The 25,889-nt window shown below is 40.7% G+C and overlaps 2 protein-coding genes across 5 annotated transcripts in view; one reads left to right on the top strand and one right to left on the bottom strand.

The window, feature by feature from the left end:
* The window catches only part of LOC132381081 (ETS domain-containing protein Elk-4-like), a 65,444-nt gene extending 40,103 nt beyond the window's left edge, over nucleotides 1–25,341 (top strand). For 3 of the 4 annotated variants that reach the window (XM_059950269.1, XM_059950271.1, XM_059950270.1), the window contains one exon: nucleotides 1,361–25,341. In XM_059950269.1, coding sequence (XP_059806252.1) covers nucleotides 1,361–1,459 — 99 coding nt within the window. In that variant the 3' untranslated portion in view covers nucleotides 1,460–25,341. The remainder of the gene's footprint in view (nucleotides 1–1,360) is intronic. The other variant, XR_009507924.1, reaches the window with a different exon arrangement.
* A 178-nt stretch (nucleotides 25,342–25,519) lies between these two features.
* Nucleotides 25,520–25,889, bottom strand: part of LOC132381079 (major facilitator superfamily domain-containing protein 4A-like) — a 64,400-nt gene continuing 64,030 nt past the window's right edge. Inside the window, exon 10 of the mRNA XM_059950265.1 lies at nucleotides 25,520–25,750. Coding sequence (XP_059806248.1) covers nucleotides 25,698–25,750 — 53 coding nt within the window. The 3' untranslated portion in view covers nucleotides 25,520–25,697. The remainder of the gene's footprint in view (nucleotides 25,751–25,889) is intronic.

The following is a 25,889-nucleotide window of genomic DNA, read 5'->3' as shown; positions in this document are numbered from 1 at the left end:
GATCCCCACTACTGTCTGTAAGGTGTTTGTACGTCCTCCCTGTGACCGGTTGGGTTTCCTCTGGGTGCTCTGGTTTCCTCCCACAGTCCAATGGCGTACAGGTTAGGGGCTAGTAGATTATGGGGATGGAATGTTGCCACCAGACGCATGGCGACACTTGCGGGCCGCCCTCCAACTCACCCTCGAGTGTGTTAGTTGCTGACACAAGTGACACATTTTCACTGTATGTTTTGATGTGCATGTGACAAATAAAATTAATCTCTCCCTCTCTTTATCTCTCCTATCTACCTGCACACAGACAATATCCTTCCAAGCCCCTTCCATCTACTTACCTATCTAAATTTGTCTTAAATGTTTCAACTGAATGCATATCTACTACTTCTGCTTCATTTCATCCCACACTTGCACCACTCTCTGAATGAATTAGGTTTCCCACAGATTCTCCTTAAATATTTCACTTTTCATTGTAAACCTATAATCTCTAGTTCTAGGCTCACGCAACCTGAGGGGAAAAGACTTGAATGCATGATGGGGATAAAATAAAACCTCCTCATACTTTCTATACCTCTATATGATTTCTCCTCATTCTCCCATGCTCCAGGGAATAAATCCTAACCTATTCAAACTTTCCCTGTAACACAGGGCCACGAAAAAGGTCTAATGCTTTCCCGGCATATATGATGAATAAACTGTTCACTGGCTTCCAGCTAGGTACAGGTATAAATTTTAACTAACGTCTTGATGACAAACTCTGCCATCTTCATAAGGGATGAACCCTAGGTATGTCTAGTCTGGTGGTATATAATCCCTGTCATCCGTCCTTCCTGATTGGTTAATCCCCAACCAATTAGGTTTCCGCTGTCCCACCTTGTTTAGAATTGAATCCCAGTTCTTACTTAGAGCGAAAATAAAATATTTTAACAAAGATGCACGTCCCGCTCTAAGTAAGAAGGAGGTGGGTGATGAGGCATACACAATCAAGGGTGACACTTGTGTGCAGAAATCCATGGTGACTATCAATCTGGCATGAACAAGTTCTGCATTGCTGAGAGAGCGTGGAACTGCAGTGGATGCTGTCTTTGGACAGATATATGCAGCAGATTTCTCTGAAGTACTCTGCTGATCTACAGCATGCGCACTCTTCAGTCATAAGCCAAGACTCTTCACCTCACAAAATTAATCCAAAATACAGCCTTCAGATCTCATTACTTGCACATATCGTATTTTGTTTGGAAATGTACCTGTGATGTTTTGCCATGTCAAGGGTTCCACATAAATGCAGGTTTCTGTCGAAGATGTACAATTGAAAATATACTTATCAGGAATGCACATATCATAATTGTTTCTTTTATTCTTTCAGTTTCCGAACATAGCCAACAACCAACTGCAGATCCCATTCTCGAATATGGATGGCTCTTCAACTCCAACCTCCCTGTCTCCAGATCTTCAAAAGGCCTAATCAGGAAACTCATGGCGCAACAATCCGCTCTGACAACACTACAGGAGGCTCGGCTATGTTAAAGACTGTGAGGTCCTGTGGTGACAGTTGCCAATATAAACTGATGTCTCTGGCAAACTAATCCTTTGAGCATTCTTCACAAGCAACAGTGATCAGGAGAGGCGGGCCTTAACCCTGATCAGCACTGGATGCTGATGTAACTAAGGCAACAACAATATCCACGTTACATCTTTCTGAATTGGATTTGAAATCAGCTTCTTTTACTTACTCCACTTATCCGAACAACAGTGACATTGTTTGATGGCTTGTCAAGTGATAAGAGGCGGACAACTTGTGCATATCAAAATCTCAACGACTTTATACCTGTGCCAAGTTTCTTCATTTTGTTTCGAAGCTCCTCCTGTATAGACCTTGCATGTAGGTTTGAGGAATTTATATCCAAGGAGCAGGTGACGTACGTTTAGATCCGTGTTACTGCTTTGAATTTCCATTCATTCACTGATTTAATTGGAGTGACGGAGAAGGATCTTGGATAACTGGAAGAGGAGCAGTTAAGATCAGATGCCCCCACCCCCCCCAGTTCTCTCATTGATCAAGCACTGTTAATCGGGCATAGTTAGTCAGGGGACTGGACAGATGCCCAATGACATGTCATTGCTGCAGATCTCTTTGATTTTTTTATTATTTAGACCCCATGCCTTTAAGAATTAGAGCTAACAAACTGGTGCCTGCCCTGGAGTCTGCGTGGTGTATGTGGCGGATGGTACAGCCACATGCTGAGCTCCTTCTGCTTGCTGACTCGGGGACGTGTTGTGAGCGCAGTCACTTGGTAATTCATGAATGCCACTCAGGAGCAGATGGCTGAACCTGCTGCGCAAGACTGGAGAACTCCATTTGCCAAATAACCAGTGGAAGTTCGCCCTGTGGGTCTGGTAGATTGAAAAGCAGAATATCGTGCCAAGTTCCTAGTAACTGCATTAGTTTCATAGAATAACAGCTGAAAATACTGGAAGTATTCAACATGTTGAGAGCAGAGAGAGAGGGATGGTTTACTTTTCATTTGTGAAGAAAGGTCGCATCCTCAAAACTTGAGCTTCACTGCTACATTCTGACCTATTTTTATTTGTTAGCAGAGCGGTTTCTATTGCTACCTTTGATCTGGATGGGTAAGGTACCTTTATTTGCAGCAATATTTTTCAAATGGCTGCAGGAGTATTGCCAAGAGTGATTTAGTGCAAGATTTCTGCACGGTCTATGAATCCTTCTAAGCAGAAAATGAACCTAGAGTCTCTCTGTGATGGGATAATCAAAGACGTTTGATGTAATGAAAGGTTATCAACTTGAAAATGTTTTTTTTCAGGATGAGAACATTTTATTAAATCAAACATCTTTGATCTGAGCTCTGTTCCTCTCCCTCCATACACACTGCTGATGTGTTGAGTATTTTTAGCATTTTCTTTTTTTTACATTTCTGTGTATCTAGAGCTTTTAACTTCTGATTTACTAATTTCATTTTTCGTTCCCTTTCCTTCCTGTAAGCTGATGTGTCCATTCCTCCTTTTGCCAGCTTCACAATCGGTTCCTCCCTCCATCTCCTATCCTTCAGTGCATTGATCCTCCAGCCCATAAGACCATGAGCATAGGAAGAGCCTATCAACTCCTGTTTTAAATATACTCTATGGCTTGTCCTCCACCAATGTCTGTGGCAAAGAATTCCACAGATTTACCACCGCCAAGCTAAAGAAATACTTCCTCAGTGTCCCTATGCTTCCATCTCCCTCCTTTGTACATCTGCTCTTTTGTCTTCCTTTCCCTTCCTCATGTGTTTGCCCCCTTCCCTCCATTTCCCATCTTACGATGTGTCCTTCCCCCTTTTCTGATTCGGTGCACTCCTCCCTCCATCTGGGATCTTTCAGTGCATTTATCCCTCCACTGTGGATCAGAAAATGTATTGATTATTTTACCCTTTGCCTTCCATAGTTTATGCTGATCCCTCCCCTGCCTGTACACAAGATAGATTTAAAAAACGCTGAGTTCAAGCAATCAGTTCAGGGCATAAGATAATATTGGGTGAGGGAATGTGAGCCTTTTTTTGAAGCCATTTTTTCAAAACCATCACTCTTCAAAGCTGTTCCTATTTGATCTGGATGGGTAAAGTGTCATTATTTGCAGCGGTATTTTTCTATAGGCTGCAGGATAATTGCCGCGAGTGATTTAGTGCAAGTTTGTGCACAGTTTGCGAATCCTTCCAAGCAGAAAATGAATTTAGACTCTCTCTGTGGTGGGATGGTTGTAACTTTATGCTAGCTTCCGGAATACGTGGTTGTGTTTTATAAGAACCAAAAGGGGATTAATTACTCAAACGTAATAATGGTATTTTATCAATTGAGGTACTGAAAGATGACTTTCTGAAGCCTAGGTTTATAGCTATTTAAGGAGAGGATGATTAATCCTACAATGTTAGGGTATCCATCCCAAAGCTCCAAACTTAAGCAGCCAAGCCCTGTCTGGTTCAATCTTGTTCCACTCAGTCCAAACCTTTAAACAGTCCTTGGAGGGTGTTGCTTGCCCTTGCTTTTGGAACAGTGTCACCATGTAATGAAATGCAATGTTCAACCAAGCTCCTTTCCGCTCATTTGGGTTCGAACGAAGACAAAGGTCCCATTGGTACGATGCGAAAAAGGGCAAGGTGTTGCCCCAGATCCTTGGCCAACGTTCCACCCTCAGAGCGGGGAAGCCAAAGTAATAAGCAAACTGATTGTTCATCTCTTTGCTCTGTGTTAGAGGCTGCAGGTGTAGAATCTCTGCCTAATCGATGCCCAAAACTGCTCGAGCTGCACTTCACGAAGTATCAATCACTCAAAAGCACTTTTGAGCACTGTATCAAAGCAAGCATCATCAATCTTCAAGGGGTTATCCAGTCCAATTAAATGAAAAGGACTCTAAAATCGGAACAGGGCAGATGCTGTTGGGATACGAGGGCACAGGTATATCGTGTTGACAACAATTTTTGATCCAACCAACTATGTGAACAAGAAGCAAGTACTAATTGCATTGACAGCAGAGGATGGTATGCTAAACGTTTTGATGTGAATGCCCCTTTATCACTCACTAATGAACTTATGGAAGAAAGCATGCTGGCGGGCCCGGGCTGCATGGAGGAAGGACAGGGCTTCACTGGGCCGGGTGATGTATATATCAATGTACTAAAATGGAGAGTCAGTTCCAGGAAGTGGACTTGCTGGAAGTTGAAACTTTTTGTTGGCTTCTTATGAGCTGGAATAGGCAGGCAGGACCCTCCTTTTATAAAGAACTATTCCAAATGCTTTAAACTGGGTTTTGCTCAGAATGTGACCTGCTATTGTGCAGTAGGATCATGGAATTCATTTCTACTGGTATGACAAATGGTAGGTCAGAAAACTCTCCATTCTGTTCTTCAGATGTTGGGACTATGATCTTTCCTAATACTCAAACTCAGAAGAAATAGAAAATGTGAGAGAGCTGTGAAATTAACCACTTGTGATTCCATCTGTGCCATTTTCAAAATCACGCATGGATTATGGGTGAGATGTCTACAACATATTCACATTACTTACTCTGAACATTTATTGGAATCTTTCAGAACAAACAACTTCGGAGCCGAAGATTCAGGAATTAATGGAAGAGGAAAAATAGTTTTTAAAAAAGACTTTTTTGATGTCTGATTTACTTTTTTAAGAAGTCATAAAAAGATAAACATTTACTCAAGAGATGGAATAGGAAACTGGTGCTGGAACAACCAGGGAGGAACAGAAGACAATTTTACTAAAGCCAAAAATGGAGACTGAGCTGTGGAATTGGCCACTGTCTAATACCAAGAACCTTGTGAAGGTTTCTTTGAACCAAGAGGTTTGTGAAGCTTCTCTTGAATGTAGGGGGATGATCATGTTGTGAGATTGACAGTTAAACTGAATTTTGACACTATGACCCTGGTTGCCATCTACAATGAGAACACTACTGCTGTGGTCAAAGGATGGCAGCCCGCCAGAGTCATCTGGGGGTCACCAAGAATTAAAGGTTTATCTCCTAGACCCAGCTATGAATGGTGCAAAAGGGAAAATGAAATGACAGGGGTGGTTTAAAAGAGTGTTTTCTTTTGCATTTTCATTGCAGACTTCCCTTTTTTAGTTACAATACTATTGGAAAGACTTTGAGGGGGAGAAAAGGGCTGTCTTGCTGAATATTGCTGTTCAGAGGTGGAATTTAAATATTAAAGAAGCAATCTATTGCCAGCACTGACACCATCCATCCCAACAGTACAAAAACTGTGTCGTTTGCAAGACTGGGCAACAGCTGCCTACCGTCTTCTTGGCCAAAGGTGGGTGACCTTCAATAGCCTTAAACCTGGAAATAAAGTACTTTGGATGTTTATTTTTTCTTTTAATATAATTGAAAGATCATCTGATGAGATTATGAGACACAGATGGTGTCTACCGTGACATTCTTGTACAAGATTTCTATGGTATTTGGATTTCAAAAGGGAAGTGTCTTAAAATATTCATGTTTATTGAGTTTTTTTTTAGAAATCTAAAATGTGTAAAGAGCCATGCATTATTACGTCTATGTAACTGAGCAGTTATTTGACCAAACAGGGCTTATTTGATATGGATTAACGTCCATTTATTGAGAACCGGTCTTTGGGCTTTTAGTGATCAGAGCATGTTGGCACTACAGTTACTGATTCTTTATAACTTTGGCCTGGCCAATGATCTGTGGACTTCTGTACATAGGTGCTGTTTAACAACATAGCTAATGTAAAAGTGTAATGCATTTAATTTTAAATTACCTTCACACCCTTGTCATATATGGAACCAGGGGTTGAAGTTGTACCCTGTGACATTGGAATTGGTTTCATTTGCACAAATCCCCTTTGTGATTCTTCTTTGGCTCTTCTTTTAACACAATCATATTGATAAAGGAGACACGATTGTACATGTCTGACTCCTTGAGAGATCTGTCCATTTGGTCCCTTCACCAAGCCATTTTCATTCCCTTTTTTAAATATTCCCATCTCAAGTTCTTATTTAAAACACAGCATTCAATCTGTTGCCACCAATAATTATTTTTTATCATGATCATATCACAATAGAAGGTATTCAGTCCCTTGGACCTATGTCAACTCTCCAAGAGATTTATTCAATTATTCCAAGTCTCCAGACCACACTGTAACTATTGTGTGGAATATAGCATATGGGTCTGTTGTTTCTTTCAGTGCAAGTGTGTATAGGAGCTCCCTGGGTGCAAATTACTGAGTTATGGAAATCCAACTTTATACAAATTCTCCCATGCAGTTTTAAAGCATTCTTCAGGACACCAATAAGAATAGTAAAGAGATTCATGGTGTTTGTTAATGACTGAAAATTGTATATATTCTATTAGTTTAATCATGGGTAATATTGGGGTGATTATTTAATAAAATGTAAGAATTATAGCAAGTGTGTGTACGATAAAAATACTTTTCTGACTTGTGGAAAAATTGGCTTATGGACATTCCTCAGGAACAGGGCCCTTATGTAAGCTTGGGCACTGCCTATGCTTGGGATTACAGCAAAGTTTCACTAGTTAGATTGTGGTGGAGAAACTACCCGGTCAGAAGAGATTGGGTTTGGTGCTCTTAAACATTCTGGAGTTTAGAAGAATGAGAGGCAATTTCCTTACAGAGTTCGAGAAGGTTGATTCAGAGATGGTATTTTCATGCCCAGGGTGCTGCAGAACCAAGGGTCACAAATTCAGCTAAGGAATTTTGGACAGGATTAAGTTGAGAAGAAATTCCTTCACCTTTCAAATCACTGGGCAAAAGCTTTGGAGGCTTGGTCACTGAATACATTCAAGAATGTGATTTATAGATTTCTGGATATTAGAGAGTCAATGAGTGTGAGACAAAAGTAAAAGTGCCAATGCAAAAGTTGGCCCAGGACTCTATTGTATGGCAGAGTTGGCTTAAGGGACTGAATTACCCCTGCTCTTATTACTTATTTTTTTCAAAATAATCCCATTCTCTCTCAACACCTCCAGAAAAATTTCCCTTTACATTCTCTGTACAAGGAGAACAACCTCAACTATAGCAAATAACGTCATCTTTGGTCACTTATGTCACACAGAGTTCAACCCTTTTGGTTTCATTGTTTGTGGACTAACTTTTCTGGTCAACGTTTGAAACAGAGAAAATTCAATGCAATCAATCAGAGAAACTACACTTACAGGGACGTGGGTTGTGTAGTTGTTTACTGTTTTCTGTGATCTGAGTGGTGTAGATATTACCCTTTTACCTTTTGGGCCTAAGTTGGAATGCAACCCAGTCTAATACAACATTGATGATTTTTTTTCTCCCGATGAGTGAGCTCATTAAAATGGGCCCAGTAGGTAAATGTCTACAATGCAAAAACTGCAAATATTATTCTTCTAATCTCAAGGATTTCTAGCATGGAGACAAGAAAGCTATCACACTAATTTGGTAAAGGTGTTTTGAGCATTGGGACAGAGTTTCACTCTGCCTGTAACCTGCTTTATACATGACCATGCAATGATCAACTGTACTTACTGAACCTTGATGTACCTCATTATCTTAGAGAACACTTTAGCAAAGTTAACAGCAAATATTGTTTTGTGCACTGTAGAGTGGTGTAATAGGCCAAGAAAGCAATTTGGCTCGTGTGATGAATTGGAAAGAAACAAAAAGTTAAAGCCTTTTATTGACCTTTAATTGATAGTAGCCAAAGTGTTGCAGCCTTGTATTTTAGAATAAATATTTGCCCTTATTATACAGAAAGGCATAAAAAATAATAAGAAATATACCCAGAGTACTGGTAGCTGTAAAAATAACTGCTGTTTCCAATAAGTTTCAGTCCATGAGGCACAATGAATAGTGCCACTAAACATCATTGCATTTGCTACCTAAGCCAAGAGTTCAGGATATCGTTAATGCCTCATTTGCCTCTCAGATGAACATAAGAGGTCATAAAAATGACAATTTTTCAAACAAGATTAGGGAAAATGTCTCTTAGTCAATATCCATTTCTCCAACAGTGGCACTTCCATTGAGGAAACTTTCAACCAAACAGGATGTTATCTAAATGTTTTGGAACCTTATTGTGCACAGAGCGACTGCAATGCTTAGGTACAGTACAACAATGACTGCCCTTCTTAAAGATCGGGCAGAGCCTGTAGGAGACCTGAGAGTTTCTTCCCAGAAGAGTAAAAATGCCACATTCATGCAAGGGAGGGCGCTGTGGAGCAGCATGGCGGAAGTTACATCCTGTTCATCAGAATGGCCTGTAACTTGGAATAGTTCCCATTTCTGGAGCTCTCACCATTGCCACGAGGCGGAGAGAACTCTGCTCAACTTCCCCATTGATGGCATGGTTGGAGAATAGTTAAAAGCAGAGGTACAAGTGATCAGTAGTCCACTATTTATTTTGAGTTTCTTACATTGTTGATATAAGGGGCGATCTCTCTTTCCACTTGTTTTTAAGTTTATCTGTCAAAGAAAGCTGAAAGCTTAATACAAATTCAGCATCATTTAAAGCAACAAGCATTTAAGTCCAGAGGAAAATATTTTCACAAGAACTGTGGTTAAACACTATTCTGGTGGTTGAGATTTCACAAAGCACAAGTGACTGCAGATGCTGGAATCTGGAGCAGCAAGTAGCTTGCTGGATGAACTCATCAGGTCGAGTGGTAACTATAGAGGGAAAGCAATTTTCGGCATTTCAGGTCAACACCTTGCAAAATGACCCACAATGTCGACAATTCCTCCTTCTTCAATCTCCACAGGTGCTGATTGACTTAGTGAATTCCCCTGGCAGATTATTTATTGGCTGAAATTCCTCATTATCTATAGATTTCTAGATGTTTTTCACCAAATATTGCTCAGGAAGATGGAAGGGGGCTTTCGCAGGGCAATATTCATCGTCCCTCTTACTTCCTTGAATCTAACAATGACTATTATCCAAATTATTATCCAAAGCTTTTGAAGAGTGGTTTCAATCAGCCTACTTCAACAGTTTTGTAATAATCTCAGAAAATGGTATATTCCTTTCTTAATTCTGTATTTCATATACAAGCTATTACTTTACTGTTCATTGTGGCTTTGTGGTCAGCACTTTTGCTACTGAGACAATAGGTCATTATTCAAGGCAGACTGAAGTCTTAGCTTCGTAATCCAGAATGGTGTAGCCAATAAGATTCCAGCGTCTATAGCAAGGATGGACATTGAGTTGGGACATTGACCATAGTCCTTTCTGCTCTCAGGTGGAGGTAACTGAACTAATTCCTGAGATGAGAGGGGTACCCTATCAAGACAGGCTGGATAATTTGAGTCTGCATTCCTTGGAGTTTAAAAGAATGCGGTGTGAGCTTATTCAGATCTATAAATTCCCAAGGGGACTTAACAGGGTAGATGTTGAGATGCTTATGGTGAGACAGTCTTGAGCAAGTTGTTAAAATAAAAAGATAAGGAGCCAGTTATTTAAAACAGAGTTGGGTAGAAATTTCTTTTCTCTGTGGTAGCGAATCTCTGGAGTTTTCTACCCAGCTCTCCCTCTCTCCCCTGAAGGGTGGTGGAGGCCTGATCATTTAATATGTTTAAGGTGGAGATGAATAAAAGTCTTGAAAAAGATTGGAGAAGTGAGGGCTGTGGGGAACTGGCACAGAAGAGGAGTTGAGAACAGCATAGATGTGCTATTATCGCACTGAATGCGGGGTGAGTTTGAGTGGCGAGGTGACCTGCTCCCGCTGTTTGTTATGTGCAACACCTAAAGGACACTATCATTTTGAACAATAGCTGGAGTTTGCTATGTGTCTGGCCCATGTGTATTGCTCAATTGGCACCTTTAAAACAAATGAAATGCTTGTTATCACCTTACTGTTCATGGGCTCTTGTCTGCAAAATGTGTTCCCTAGTTTTTCATTCTTTCAAATGTCGAGAACGCTAAAAGAAGCTGGTGAAATTCTTTAGTTCCCTGCAGTTACAGTGGCTAGAAAAGTACTGGAGGAAAAATAATTCTAGGATGAAGACCAAAAGTTGTGCTTACCTACTTATTTAATCATGACCCCTGAACAACGATGTCTAAAGCAGTGTCTATTGTCTGCCCCTAATTCCTCTGAATTGTGTGGATTGTTGGGTCTTCTAAGAGAGCTAATAAATGCCACCATTTCACACACACAGCCCTGGGTCCGGGTTCCCATTTAGAAATAGATGCTAGATTTTGGAGTGGAATGGGTTTATTTACAAGGCAGATTTAGGGCTTTATAAGAATAAATAGGCTCACATTCACTAATTTCTGTTGAATTCAAATTCAATTTACCCACCTCTGGCTCCTCCAAAGCCTCTACATTTTGGGGTTGCTCAACTTTCAAAATTGGTCTGGAATTTCCAGGAGTCCTAGAGTAGAACAGCACAGAAACAGGCCCTTTGGCCCTTCTAGTCCTTTTCGCTGCCTAGTCCCATTGACCTGCGCCCGGACCATAGCCACCCCCATGCCCATTCCATCCATGTGCCTTTCCAAATATGTTGAAATTGAACCTGCACCCAACAATTCCACTGACAGCTGGTTCGACACTCTCACCACCCCCTAAGTGAAGAAGTTCTCCCTCATATCCTCCTTAAACTTTTCACCTTTCACCCTTAACCTAGTCGCATCCAGCCTCAGTGGAAAAGGCCTGCTTGCCAATCGGTGGTGGTTGCCCATCAAGTCTTACAATGGCAGAAGACCTGTATGGGAGAGTTTTGCTCAGGGGCAGATCCATTCTCTCAACTTCAGAAGTCTGGGTTCAGTGATTCAATCAAGCATCACAAACTGGGGTTGATTGTGACATCTTCTGTACCTTGTTATGCCCTTCACTCTCCTCAGAGCATTGCTGTACCACCTTCCTAGCCATTGGGTCTCACTATAGATCTCATCTGCCCGGTCCACTGGAGCTGACTTTGCAAGCTAGGACAAGCATGTCCCTCTCTCACCAGGGTATGAGGCCTGTTGACTCCCCTCACCTAGTTTAGCCCTATCTATCTATGCACCTCATAATTTTGTATACCTCTATCAAATCTCCCCTCATTCTCCTACGCTCTGGGGAATGAAGCCCCAGGAATTGAAGCTTTGAGCAATCTGCTGTGAACAATCCTGGACAAAAGTCATGGAGGTGATTAGGTAAAAAAAAATGAAGGTGGGGAAAGGAAAGCCTTAGATTGACAACTAGTCAAGTTATAGAAAAAAATCAATGGCCAATTGTTATGATAACGAACTTAAGCTAATGAGAGCCATTGGGAAGACCAGTATATTGATGTGCATATAACTAATGGTAAGAGAAAAGTTATATGCACATTAATCTACATTAACATGATGTTACATTACTCCAGCTTATTTGAGTTGTGGTCATCTGATAACTCCTCCGGTATTGTGTCCAACTCACAACTGACAGTCCTTTTCTCCTCTGGAAGCTGCTTGCATTTATCCTTCCTTGTGAGCAAACAACTTGATACTTACTGTACTGTCCCTTCACAATCTTTGAAAATTTAAGAGCTTGAATCCAGCACAATTTATTCCAATGCAAACAGATCAAATTCCTTTTGTTTCATGTCAGCTGCCACACTTATTGTGAAATATCCTAAAGTTTTATTGTTCTTGCTTTTTCTAACTGAGCTACTTTATGGAATGAGGTACGGTTTAGTTGCAACACAAATAACGGCCATTTGGCCAGTTAAATCTTCACTGTATTTTCTGGGTCAGAGAGTTATTTTCCTTCAAGTACAAATCCAATACCACACTTGAAAGTACAGAATAAGTTTGACGCTCAGAGCTGTGTGAAGCAGAGGAAACTTCACCACCCACCATAATTTTATGTAAACATGGAGCAACCTTCAAGGTCACTTCATAGAATTAAGCATGTGAATCTAGGTAGCAAGTACAACCAGAACTAATCTGCAAGAGCTAGATGTGCATACATTCTCAGCCATATTTGTTTCCATGACGACAACATCAAAGAATAATGAGATTGCTATGAAGCATTTTGGTACTTGAATGGCATTAAAGAAAAGCTTTTCCCACTTAAACTGTAGGGATGGCTCTCAAACTCAGTTTTGTTCCTAACATCCGGCAAGTGCAAAGATCTAAACCATGCAGGTCATGGGGGTTGTTAATGGTCCCATTACGAGAGGAACTTTGATTCACACCACATCTTTAACATAAAACCTTAAGGTAAAGGAGCAGAATTGGACCATTTGACACATCGAGGTTGCTTTGCTATTTCATCATTGCTGATCTATTGCCCTCTTAGCCACAGTCTCCTGCCTTCTTCCCATGCTCTGACTGATATAGTGAAATGATAAAGGTGTTTTAAACTTTATGTGACTCTAATTGGCGCTCACCCTCATGAAGGGATTTTAGCACTTATGGTAAAACTTGGGTCAACTAGGTGGCTATTAAGGAGTGAATTAAAGAGAGAATCAGGGGGAATTTCAGAGTTAGGTTCCAGGTAGCTGAAGGCGTTGGCAGGAAGAGTGATTAAAATGGGGCATCCTCAGTTGGTGGGAAGCCATGTAGGAATCTCAAGGGATCTCACTTTCTTTCTGCTCACTTCTTGCACTGCTTATTTATTTTATATATTTCTTATTGTAATTTATAGCATTCTTTTAAGTATTGCACGGTACGGCTGCCGCAAAACAACAAATTTCATATATAGTGGCCACCTTATCAGTACCTCCTGTACCAAACAAAGTGGCCGCTGAATGTACGCTTGTGGTGTTCTGTTGCTGAAGCCCATCTACTTCAGGCTCCAATGTGTAGTGCATTCAGAGATGCTCTTCTGCACAACGTTATTTAAATAATAGTGGTGTGCATAACATGGTTATCTCCATTACTTCCTGCCAGCTTGAACCAGTCTGGCCACTCTGACCTCTCTCATTAACAAGGCACTTTCGACCACAGAACTGCTACTCACTGGATGTTTGCTTTCTCTCTGTTTTTCACACCACTCTCTGTAAGCTCTAGAGACTGTTGTGCATGAAAATCCCAGGAGATCAGCAGTTTCTGAGATACCCAAACCACCCTGCCTGGCAGCAACGATCATTCCACAATCAAAGTCACCTACATTGCATTTCCTCCCCATTCTGATGTTTGGTCTGAACAACAACTGAACCTCTTGACCATGTCTTCATGCCTTGAGTTGTTGCCACATGTTTGACTGATTAGGTAGCTGCATTAACGAGCAGGTGTATGTGGCCATTGGGTGTAATTTCAACCATAATAAACCTGATTTTAATTTGGAATGTTTGCAGAAGGAGGTAATAGGGAAAATTGAAATGTGAAAATATGGATGACCTTTGTAAAGCCCTCCGATTGCCAAACTAAAATAAAATATAGCACAGCAAGCACCGGCCTGGACTTGATGGACATTAGGACTAGTGCAGAGGAGACATGATAAGCTTAAGCCTCCACAAAGTGGGCCCAGGAGCCCACTGAACGAGCTTACAGATACCAAAGGAAAGGGGGAAAGGGACCAGATGAGTTATAGTAGAAGTTATTCAACAAATCAGTAGATTCTCCATTAAAATGGAGCATGATTTCTCTCTTTTCCATTTGCAACCCACTCAGACTCTTGAATTCATTTCCTTCTATTTCGATCCCTGTGACCAACTAGGTAATAAAAATCCGAGCTCGTCGTTACCTAGCAACTACTGCCATACCACCCTTGTCATTTCCTCTTGTATTTGTCCCTTGCAGTTTGTGGGCCACAGGAAACTTAGACAGTAGGGCTTTGACCCGGGTTGATAGGCAGTGTTTGACCAACCGCATATCCTCTGTTCTGGCCTGACTGACAGGCATATTTTGAATCAAATAATTCAGAGGATAGATAACAAAGGGGAGGTTAAACAAGAAATCAAATCTAATTATCAATTTGAGATTTGGATTCAATTAATTTTCATCATTGTCTTACAGCATGGAAACAGGTCCTTTTTAGATTCAGATTGAAATTCATTTATTTTTCCAAACACACAGTGAAATGTGTCTTTTGCATCTAAGGATCTGCTGGAGGCAGATTGGCCCACTGAATCCACAAATGTTTACTTACTCAAATCTGACAAAAAAAAACCCATTCTCCTAAAATCCTTCTCAGATCACCTTAAATTCACTACTCATATCCTCACTAGTGACAAGATAATCCACCGTCCTGCCTGTCTTTGGAGTGTGGAAGTAACCTGGAGCACCTTGGGCACAGGAAAATGTGCCACCGGGTGGCATAGTGGGCAGCACAACAATTTACAGTGCCAGCTATAAGGTTGGAGCTACAGTGCCGCTGTCTGTAAGGAGTTTGTACATTCTCCCCATGAGCGCTTTGTTTTCCTCCTAGTCCTTCGGTTTTCTTCCACATTCTAAGAACGTAGTGTTAGTGAGAGGTGGGCTTGCTATGTTGGGGCTGAAAGTGCGGCGGCTCTTGTGGGCTGCTCGGCACAGTCCTCACTGACTTGACTTGACTCAAATGGCACATTTTAATGTAGATGTGACAAGTAAGGCTAATCTTGCATCTTTCTTTCACTACTAGCTGCATTGCTGTCACCTGTAAATGAAGAAAATCCCTTCTGCATAAGTGATTGTTGTTGCGTCCTGATGAGAAATGTCGATTCTTTATTCCTCTCTGTAGTTTCTCCCCGCGCCGATAGGAATGCTTTCTTTAGCATTTGTCTGTTCTGTGAGGCCAACTTGCTAGCTCAGTGCTCAACCTAGTGCAAGTAGAATTTGTGCAAGGAGACAGCCGAATTCGTACCCAGGACTTCTCTTTCTGATGCCACTGCACCACCAGCACAGCCTGACCTGCTGAGTTCCTGCAGCATTTTGTATGTTTTTCTCTGGATTGCCAGTATCTGCAGAATATTTTGTGTTTATGATTGATATTGAAAGTCTGATTGGTTCATTTATGTTCCCCTGGGAAGAGCATTTGACATCCTTATCAGATCTGGGCCTATCTCTGACTTCTGACATTAGAGGATGCTGGGTTCTTAACTGTTCTTCTGCCTTGAGTTAGAAAACTACTCTGCCATTTCAGGGTGGGGAGCCCTGCCAGCAACACCCACACCTGTGAATTAATATCGAAGGCTGTCAACGGGAAGAGTTGTTGCTGTCGTACAATTTCTATTCTGGTACCATTGCATCGGAGTTTGGTGAAAGTGCTGCGGCTGAATCAGAATAGAAAATAGCTTCAGTGTGGGAGTGATGTGAATCCTTGCTGTCTCCTAACTCCACTTGTATTAACTGAAGTGCTATTCTGCAAGATGATGAGTCACTGCCGTTGATGATAGCATGGCCACTTCAGAGATGTTTTCGGCTTTGATTTAATCTTTCCGGACCCCCCTTCCTCCATCCTTCAGTTACATCAATAATCCTGTTGATTATTATCAAGTTAACTCAGTTAATTTTCAGGCTTTGAATGTTCTTGCAGTCTGTTTCCTTTCCCTCCAATAATTAGGGCCAAGTGGGCCACTTTTCCTAAGCACCTCAACACTTGATCCTTGTTTATGCTCCTCTTTGAAATTCATTTGTTTGCCCAAAAGTTTGGTCTCCTTTCTTAACACACATGTGGTTTGTTGAAGTTGTATTGGCAACTTTTCAGCACATTTTAGTGCATTAAAGGTGCTAGATGCAAGTTGTTGTCGAAGCAATTAACTTTTTACTCTCGGAGTCTTAGAGCACCGCAGCGCAAAAATAGGCTGTTCAGCCCATCTAGTTCACATTCTGCCTAGTCCTATTGACCTTCATCTGGACCATACCCCTCCCATCCATGCACTTATCCAAACTTCTCTTGAATGTTCAAATTTAGCTAGCTGCCTGCTTGTCTAAATGAAAATGTAACTCTTATTACCACCAGGTTGAAGTGATGAGCAAATCAGTTTTGGGGAAAAACTTGAGCAGAGCTCTTGCTGATTTTGCGCATCCAACAGAGACTAACACCAAGAGAGTAACCTACGTGCCAAGCTGCTACTTGAGCATGGATGGGAATATGGGCATTTGGAGCATGTTGTTCATTGAATAAGACTATGTGATTGTGCAGCAAAAAAACCTATCTTGCTTGGATTTTATTATCAAATGTGCCGATATGTGCTACTCTTTAGAGTTATGCAGCCTAGTTATAAGTCTTTCAGCCCACCATGACCTTAATGGGCATCAGGTCCTTGTCTACAATCACACTTCCCAGCATTCTGTTTGCAGTCTTCAATGCCATGGTGTTGCAAGCACTATGTAAAACAGGGGTGTCAAGCTCATTTTAGGTCACGGGCCGGATTGAGCAAAATGCAGCTTCATGCGGGCCGGATCAGTCGGGCGCGTGCGAACGCAGCTTTCATTGCCTCCGTTTTTTCAGCCTGTTCTCATGCGTCTCAGTCTCTGCTGTAACTACAAAGTGTTTCACTTCACAAATTCCATTTCTTATGAAGAAGACTGCTGAGCAAGCATTATTTTTATGATTGGTATTAACATACAATCATAGGCTTCATATCGCCGGGCCAGTAATAATTAAAATAATAGATCTATCTAAAATGATCTCGCGGGCCGGATATAATTGTACGCCAGGCCGGATATGGCCCGTGGGCCTTGAGTTTGACACCTATGATGTAAAATGTTGTGAAAATACAGCCTCCACTAACCTCTCAAATTGTGCGTACCAGATTTCTGTCTTTGAGGAAAAGAAAAAATAATATTGCTTAAGTCTTCTCTAGACCTCCCATTCCTCGCCCTGAACCTCTACCCACTGGTTATGGACACCTCTGATAAAGGGAGGAGTTACTCATTGTCTGCCACAACTGTGCAACCCCTCACACCCACTTTTAATCTCACAGCCTGGTTTACCCCTTGTCTCCTGCTCTGCAAGAGAAACAAACCCATTCCATCCAGTACCTCTGCATAGCTTGAAACACTACACCAGCCAATATCCTAGCGAATCACCTTCGTACCCTCTCCACTGCAATCCATTTGTGGGATAAAATCCCACAACTAAGCAACCCTTACTAACCTTCTCTTCCCTGTGATATACAGTACTGTGCAAGTCTTAGGCATCCTGGGTTATTATGTGGTTTCAGATGGCATGCCCTCTGTAGAGCCCTGATCTCAACATCACCGAGGCTGTCTGGGGTTTCCTGGAGAGAGAGTAGCAAGCGAAACCGCCAAAGTCTGCAGAAGCCCTGCAGCAAGTTCTCCAAGATGCTTGGCATAACCTACCAGCTGCTTTTCTTACAAAGCTGCACGGCAGTGTACCTAAGAGACTTGATACAGTTCTAAAGGCAAAGAGTGGTCACACCAAGTACTGATTTGATCTAGTTTTTTACTGCTTCCCATCGTAAAACTTTTTGATATTTAGGAACTTTTCATTACTCGTTTGCATAGTAATGTAGCTCTGGTTTCATGCTCCAATTCTGCCGCCTGTTTTAATAGGAGAGACTTGGCTGGTGTGTGTGTGCCAGAATCAGTATTTTGGTCTCTGGTTTTGGATATTAATCCCAGGCAGTTATCCTTGCCAGCATTGCCTTTGGAGCATTGTGTGTCTTGTAAAGTCAGAATCAGGTTTATTATCACTGACATATGTTGCAAAATGTATGTTATTTGTGTTTGTGGCAGCAGTACAGTGCAATAAATAAAATATACTATAAATTACAGTGTGTGTGTGTATGTGTGTATATATACACACACACATACAAAATTTGTAGTGCAAAAAGAAAGCAAAGGTAGTGAGGTAGTGTGAGGTGGTGTTCACGGGTTCAGGACCGTTCAGAAATCTAATGGCAGAGGGGAAGCAGCTGTTCATAAAATGTTGAGTGGGTGTCTTCAGGCTCCTATACCTCCTCTCTGATGGTAGTATTGAGAAGAGGGTATGTCCTGGGTGGTGGGGGTCCTTAATGATGGATGCTGCCCTTCTAAGGCATTGCCTTTTGAAGGTGTCCTCAATCGTGTAAAGGCTAGTGCCCATGCAGGAGCTGGCTGAGTTTGCAGCCCTGTGCAGCTTTTTCCAACCCTGTGCATTGGCCCTTCCATACCAGATGGAGATACAACTGGTTAGTCTGTCTTATAGCCAATAAGCATTTCCCTGTGCCCTCAGCATTCTAAAGACAGTGAATGACAATTGAAATGCAGTCAGTATGTACCACTAAGGAGATAGTGGCCAGATAAACTGGTCACTATAAAATTATTAGATAACAAAGTCAAAGAGTGCAGACTGTACCATGTTCAATATCTCATCTGATATATGGGCACTGTTGGTCTGGATTATATACTTAGGCCAACAGATGGATTCAAACTGTAACCCATTCTACCAATTTAGCTTCACCTTTCTATGGGTTGAAGATTGTCAAGTCCTGACCTGCTGTAACATTAGCGTTTTAACTCATCTATCCTGCTTGAGCTCAAATAATGGATCATTTAGTCTGTCAACATCTGAAGCTTGAATATGAAACTCTGGGGGTAGGATGATGAAGGAAATGTTTTGCTTCAAGAATTTTACTTCAGCTCACATCCCTTTCCTCATAAACAGGACAGTGTTCTGTGCAGACTGAGGGGTTGTTGATGCTTATTTACTCCACACTGGGGCTGCGGCAGCAAGATCATTCCAGTAGCCTGATGCAGCCTTTCAGTTCTGCCTTAATGCTCTCCCTGTCAACAGTGGGGTTGAAACAGACTGAGAACGCAGGAAGTAGGAGCATATGTGGACTTACCAACCCTTAGGCCTGCTCTACAACTCTATAATATCAAGGTTGATATGATATTCATCTCAATTCTAATTTCTTGTTCCTTCCCCATAATCACTAGCTTCCTAATGGTTTAAAACAAAATCTGTCGCTCTCAGTCCTGTGCGTATTCAATGGTTCAGTCCTCATGACTTTTTGTAGTACAGTATTCAAAATGCTCAGGCTGAGGAAAATTCCCCCACTAATCTCCATACTAAATGGATGACACACAAGATGCTGGAAGGACACAGTGGGTCAAACATCATCAAAGCAGAGAAGTAGACTATTGGTCTGCTTGGGTTGGCCATGGTAGCCATGGGTTGAGATCCTTCATCTTCACCACAAGCATTGAATGTCCATTTCTCTCTATGGATGCTGTCTGATCCATAGATCTCCTCTGGCATTTTGTGTGTTGCTCAATATTCCAGCATCTGCATTGTCTCCATTTTAAATAGATGACCCCGTATTCTGAGACTTTAACACTAGATCTAGATTCTATCAAACAACAGTACCAGAGGAATCAATCTCTCTGTATATATAAGGTTGAGCCCCTCAAGTTTCACTAAGACCACTTCTCAGTTTTAAAGTCCGGAGACCCGCATTCTCTTTTGACAGAGAAAAATGGTAGTAGAACTGTTTACTTCTTTCTTCAACATCAAATCTGTGGAGCAGACTTGTTGGGCCGAGTGTCCTAATTCTGCTCCTATATCTTAAGATCTTATATCTTATGGTCTAGTATTTAGGAGACTGAGAATAGTGCTGACTAATCGGTGTCCGTACTTAAGAAACTCAGCTATATCATTATGGGCTTCATTATAAAATAAATGCACCTAATTACTTTTATTTCTTGGATCTAATTACTTTTACTTCTTGGAATTTGATATCAAATGGATGCTTTTCAATGTTATTCTACAATATCGTTGGTGGAAGAAAGAGACAATTTGGTGCAAAGGAAATGTTTGAAGTTGTTTTCCTCTAAATCTGTTGGTTCACATTGAGAATGGAATGAGGCTGCCAAAAAAATTATTGTTGCAATTAGGAAGATTTCCATTTCCGTGGACGTATTCAGAGAAGGTTTCATTTATCCATACAGGCAAAATGGTGAGCATGGTGGAAGGAGGGTATTTTCTCACTCTAGACAACACCGGAGCCTGGTGAAAGACTGAGAATGAGTTGCCTATTGTTTTGGTCAGATTCTTGTGAGAACCTGCAGGTGAAAATACATCCTGGGAGTCCTAATGTCAAAGCAGGTGTGATGCTAGGCAAAATGACTGTTGTTACTTGCTGAAGCCTGAGAAACCAGCTCATCTTTACGGCTCAGACACTTCTAGTTGTCAAAATATAACTGTGTGATGATTAATGTGAACTGAAATAGCTATTCCTAGGTTAGAACAGTTGAGACATTACCTGCTGGCACAGTGTACAGTTGACTCCAATCTGCTTGGTGAGTTACTATGTCTAGGAATACATACTGTGGAAAAAGCCAAAGGTATTGAGTCTCCCGTTTATTTGAGATTTTAAGGGAAAAAAAAGTTATGACCTTCTTTAAAACAAAATCTCCATTGAATTATATTTACTGGTTTGTTAGTGCTGTACTAACCTACAGTATGTGGAAGTTATAGGTTACGGGATTTCTTTTATAAGATTTTGCACCTAGAGCTAATGTATGAAGCTTTGACCCAGATTTTGTGTTCGTAATGACAATGATCATCACACCTTGAAACTAACAGCAACACCTGGATCCCCTGTCTTCAGGTGCACATTCCAGAAGTTGTCAGTGATTCACTAAGTGTGCTGTTTACTGCCTTCTCCAGACTAATCAGGAAATTAATGAAAATTTCAGGTATTTTCAAAACAATTTGTTATTAATTACTTTGAAGATATTCTGGTTTATGCAGAGAATTCGTAATGCAATACTAAGCCATAGTTACTGCTTCACAAACATTCTCCTTTAAATTAATTTATTCTTTTATTTTTAACAAAGCTTGCTTATTATCATCCAAAACTTCAAAGTGAAGTTTTACTACCCCGAGATTCATTTTCTTTCAGGCATTCACAGCATTAAGTGTGACTTTATGTGTGTGCCCCAATCTTTACAGTATTTTCCTCTCTGTAAAATTATCTAAAGAATATAATCAGTTCTGCTATTTATTTCCTTTTTTGTGATCCGTGTGAATTCTTCAATATGATTGGACGTTCACCTTTCTCAGAAGGGTCACACCCTCAGGACTGATGAAAATAACCAGCAAAGGGAAGTTCACAAGTCCGTGGTGTCTAAAACCTTTAGGGGAGAAGCTCTCTTTTAGGTCACGGATGAGCTGGGTGACTTTGCCAATGAGCACAAAGTCTGGGCCAATAACTGTTTTCAATGAAAGATGCAATTGCAGCCAATGAGCAGGGTAGGCACATTACTTGGGAGTTCATGTCTTAGCACTAATACCCTGCTCCACTTATATCAAATGACTATATACCCCCTTGTTCTTTCACAAGTACTTTTGAAAATCATGAAATGATAAAATAATTTCTATGGCTAATATGTTGAATTTGTAGAAATTATAAAAGTTCAACTAAATAAATGAACATATCAAAAAATATATTTTCTGAAATAAAAATTGAGCCCAACCGAAAGGGAAACTAATGCTGTTTGGTTTGGCAAAATGTGTAGACAATCAAAGAAAGTGGCTATTTTTGTTGTACATTTGAATTAAAAAAATATATGTAAACTACAGTCTTGCGTTGTGTTATTTTTAATAGTTGTGGAAATCATGTGAATTCTGTCATCTTTCAGGAAAAGACAAGATTCAAGCCCCATTATGGGAGGAGAACTCTCAATATTTTCATATTCCCTTACAACAGATAGGAGAGATTTGACCCACAGTGTTTTTGCTGGTTCTCAGTGCATTGCAGTTTCTTACTTGTTCCCTGTATCCAATCTATTGCATATGCCTATCAACTCTCCCCTTGTTCTCCCACCAGCCAAATTCCTAGAGGGAGTTTGCAGTAACCGATTGGGAGAGATCTCACAATCAGCTAAGCTGATTAAGAGTTCCTGGGCAAAATGACTTTGATAACTTAGTGAACCTTCTCAGAGAATCCCACATCTTCTCCCACAGGCCAGTCACAGATTGTTTGAACTGTGACAAGAGCTCATTTTCACTTTTACTGACAAATCTACTTTTGAGCAAAACTGGACTGCATTAAGGAAGAAAATGCTGAAGAGAAAAAAAATGACAACCTTTCCTTAGATGTGAGAAAGGTTAAAAGAAAAGCCGGTGGCATACATTTAGGGTTGTGAAGATTAAATTTAGGATACACATCAGGATTTTTAAATACAGGTAATGCATGGGCATCAGGATAGCTAGTCAAGTTTTAAGTATTAGCTCCATTTAAAGAAGAGCTAGATAATATAAAGGGAAGATAGGTATGTTGAAATGGAACAACAGGATCTGGGTAGAGGTGGGAATGTGTATGATTAGGGTGGGAGAAATGTGATGCCACCATTGAGTGTGTATAATTGAAACAAAACTTCAGATATTAAAGATGTAACTTCAATACAAGTTCAAAAGTCTGCAAAACAATAGGGGAATTAGGATGGGGTTGTGAAGCTGACTATATATTACTGAAGGTTGGAAATGCAGAAATACATCACCAATGGACCAAAATGTAAACTAATCCTGTGATATGGTAACAAGCCTTTAAATTATTATAGATATTGAAATGAAATTCCACAGCATTTTGTTTTAAATATCTTTTATCTATTTTCTCAGTTGTCAGAACACAGACAAACGCTGAACACACAAGTACAAATTATCAGATGATTAACATCCAACTTCAGGAGTTATTCAATCAAAATAGCTTTCACAAAAGACATTTAAATAAAACCAAATCATCTCATTTTCAGATAAAAACAGAAATGAAAATGTAACTTTTAGGATCCCGTCAGGGGTTAAGGAATAACAGGTACTAAATTATCTAGCAGCTCTGGAGTGTCCTGGAAGGTGTTTTTACAGGCTTTGGCACACTACTGAGGTGCAATGCCACCACTTACTGAACCCAATAAGATCCTTTCCTGCAGCCACCACTCCACATAAGTTGTTACTTTTAAATTCCACACCTGGGAGCAATCATTGAAATCCATCTGCAGTCCTTCAACCAATTAATGGTGCATTGAACCGGAGAGGAAGCTGACCAATAAATTAATTGTGGAATCCTGCCTCTAATAACAGCTTACTTATAAAACAATAAACTGCCAATGGCGTATCTGTAAACCAGTTTGCAGTGCAGAGGAACCTGTCACAGGATAGGAGCCCAGTCCTCGAGGCTTGTAACCCCAAACCGTGAGGAAACTAATTTTCAACTGGTTCTTGTAGATAATTTGAATTGCAAATTCATTCGTGAATCCAAGCTCAGTTCTTCTCGTAAGGCTAGAAAGTTACTCCTATCACTATGTATCGGGACTGGACAATCTATAAGACAGAAGGATAGCTGTTTTTATCCATCCTGAAGCTGTTCTTTGGACACAGCAAGGAAGAGTGGACATTTTCATGAGGTGTTGGGTGGAAATTAAATGTTATAAATGGTATTTCCATAATTTAATACTCATGATATAACTGGTCTCTTGACACCTGTCTCAGTATTAAGTTAGTTTATATTGGGCACTGCTTTAGTTAAGTTTAATTGAGCTCCATTTGGTGTATAGATGAGTGTACCTTCACCCCAAAAGCACAATGGAGCCTCTCCTGTTATACAAGTATGCCTTTCCTTGGATGAGATTAATCAATCCATATCCAACTGTCTCCAACTCCATTTGATGTGAAATGAATATGACCAGCTCAGAAAGCATTTGACTTCCAATAAGGATTCACTACAATTTTGTGGTGAGTCAATAATAAATACAAATTCCATCTGAATACAACTTTAAAGAAAGGAATGTTGTAGTATATTCTTTCATGGTTAAAATGGTATTACAGTTTTGCAAAAAAGACCATTCGACTGACACTGGCTGTTGACTGTTGCAGAAAGTGGTTATAATATGGGACTGTTCTGGAGCTGAATCCCTCTAATCTGTGATTTTACCAGAAGCTTCCATTTGAAGCCCTCCAGGTCTTTGGGATGTTGCCATTTTCCAGCTCAATTAGCATGCAATCACATCAAATGGGCCACCATTCCAGAACAGTACTGAGGGTCCTCTCGACTGTCTGAAGACATATTCCTCAGACAGGTGATGCAGAGTCATTCCTTCAGCATCATTTGATGAAGAGCGAGGAATTACCTCACTAACTTGACCAATAATCCTCCGTCAACCAATGCCAGCAAAAATAAATAGACTAGCATATAACATGCTCAACATAAACTGAATATTGTATTTCCTACACTACACCTGGAACTACATGTCATTGTATCTGCAATATTTGGAGATATAAAACTTTTAGATTGTTATCCTTGGTGAGAGAATGGATGAAAACCAAGATACCGATGGTTTATGCATGGACACCTGTTCCTCTCCACTACGAGACTGGGCTTTCAGCGCAAAGACTGAGAGTTGGAATTCCCGCATGGCAGGATGCAAAACTGAAATGAGTAAATTTGGGAATTTTTGCTTGCCAGCAATGAAAGGAGAATGGCCACAAAGGTTTTAGGAGAAACTTTGTGGTTCAGTTATGTCCCTCAGTGGATTTTTTCTCTTAAACTAGTCCTTCTTTCAGTTTTGTGACCTTTCACAGGTAAAACTGGGATTTGTCATCTAACCCCAACTTCTGTACACAAGGTAGAGAATGTGGGATGGGGGTTACTCTCACAGTGATATCCAACGGGGTACTCCAGGCAGTGACCACATGCCATGTTTGACTAGTGCAGTTGACCAAACACAATTCTAATAGACAATAAATGTCATCTGGCCAGTGTCACTCAGCACGTGAGCAGACAGAATGCAGTCCAACTTTGGCTGAGGTATCAACCCCTTAATTTTCAATCTTCATGAACTGAGCACAAGAGTGGAGGAACACCTGCTGAATGCTTGTAACCGGGCCCTCCATGTTTATGGCCTTCACTCTCACTTCAAGTGAAATTGGAACAAAACATTTGATTTCTCAACGAAACATTTGGCATTTTGTTTTTAACAAATAAAAATCAAAAAATTTAATTAACCTGAACAAATCAAACATGTTTTGTTTTGAATAAAACAGTTCTACTTCAAAAAATAGCATGCTTGCTAACTCAAGTCCCATGTGGTGCTGATTAAGACGATCATTGTTACTTTATCCTCTCTATGTCCATTCTCACTGGGAGATGACGGCAGACATGTACACACCAGTGTGCTGCATCAGACGAGCAGACAAAAGCGACCGTGCCACTTCTAAGATGGGAGGGAAGGCTGCTTATGGGCTGTTGCAGCAATGTCCACCGTTAAAGTCAGCACAGGCTGTTAGTCTATTCCAATGATGCACTGGATCCTTCCAGGTCAACTGTGCATCACAGTGGCTGGCCGCTTGCTAAACCTCAGCTCTGGTATGAAAACTGGGACTCCGATATCGTGGGTGTTTTTGAAGGCCCTGTGAAAAAATGAAGGCATTGAGTTGGAAATGAGTACACAACAAAACAGGGTAAGAAAAAGAGAAGTATAGCTGCACTCACGTCTTAGGTTCAATTTCCACTAGGGAGAATACCTGCACATGAAATCTGTGATTCTTT

This window comes from Hypanus sabinus, chromosome 25 (genome assembly GCF_030144855.1).
Source record: "Hypanus sabinus isolate sHypSab1 chromosome 25, sHypSab1.hap1, whole genome shotgun sequence".
Taxonomy (NCBI): domain Eukaryota; kingdom Metazoa; phylum Chordata; class Chondrichthyes; order Myliobatiformes; family Dasyatidae; genus Hypanus; species Hypanus sabinus.
This window is presented reverse-complemented; position numbering and strand designations above follow the sequence as displayed.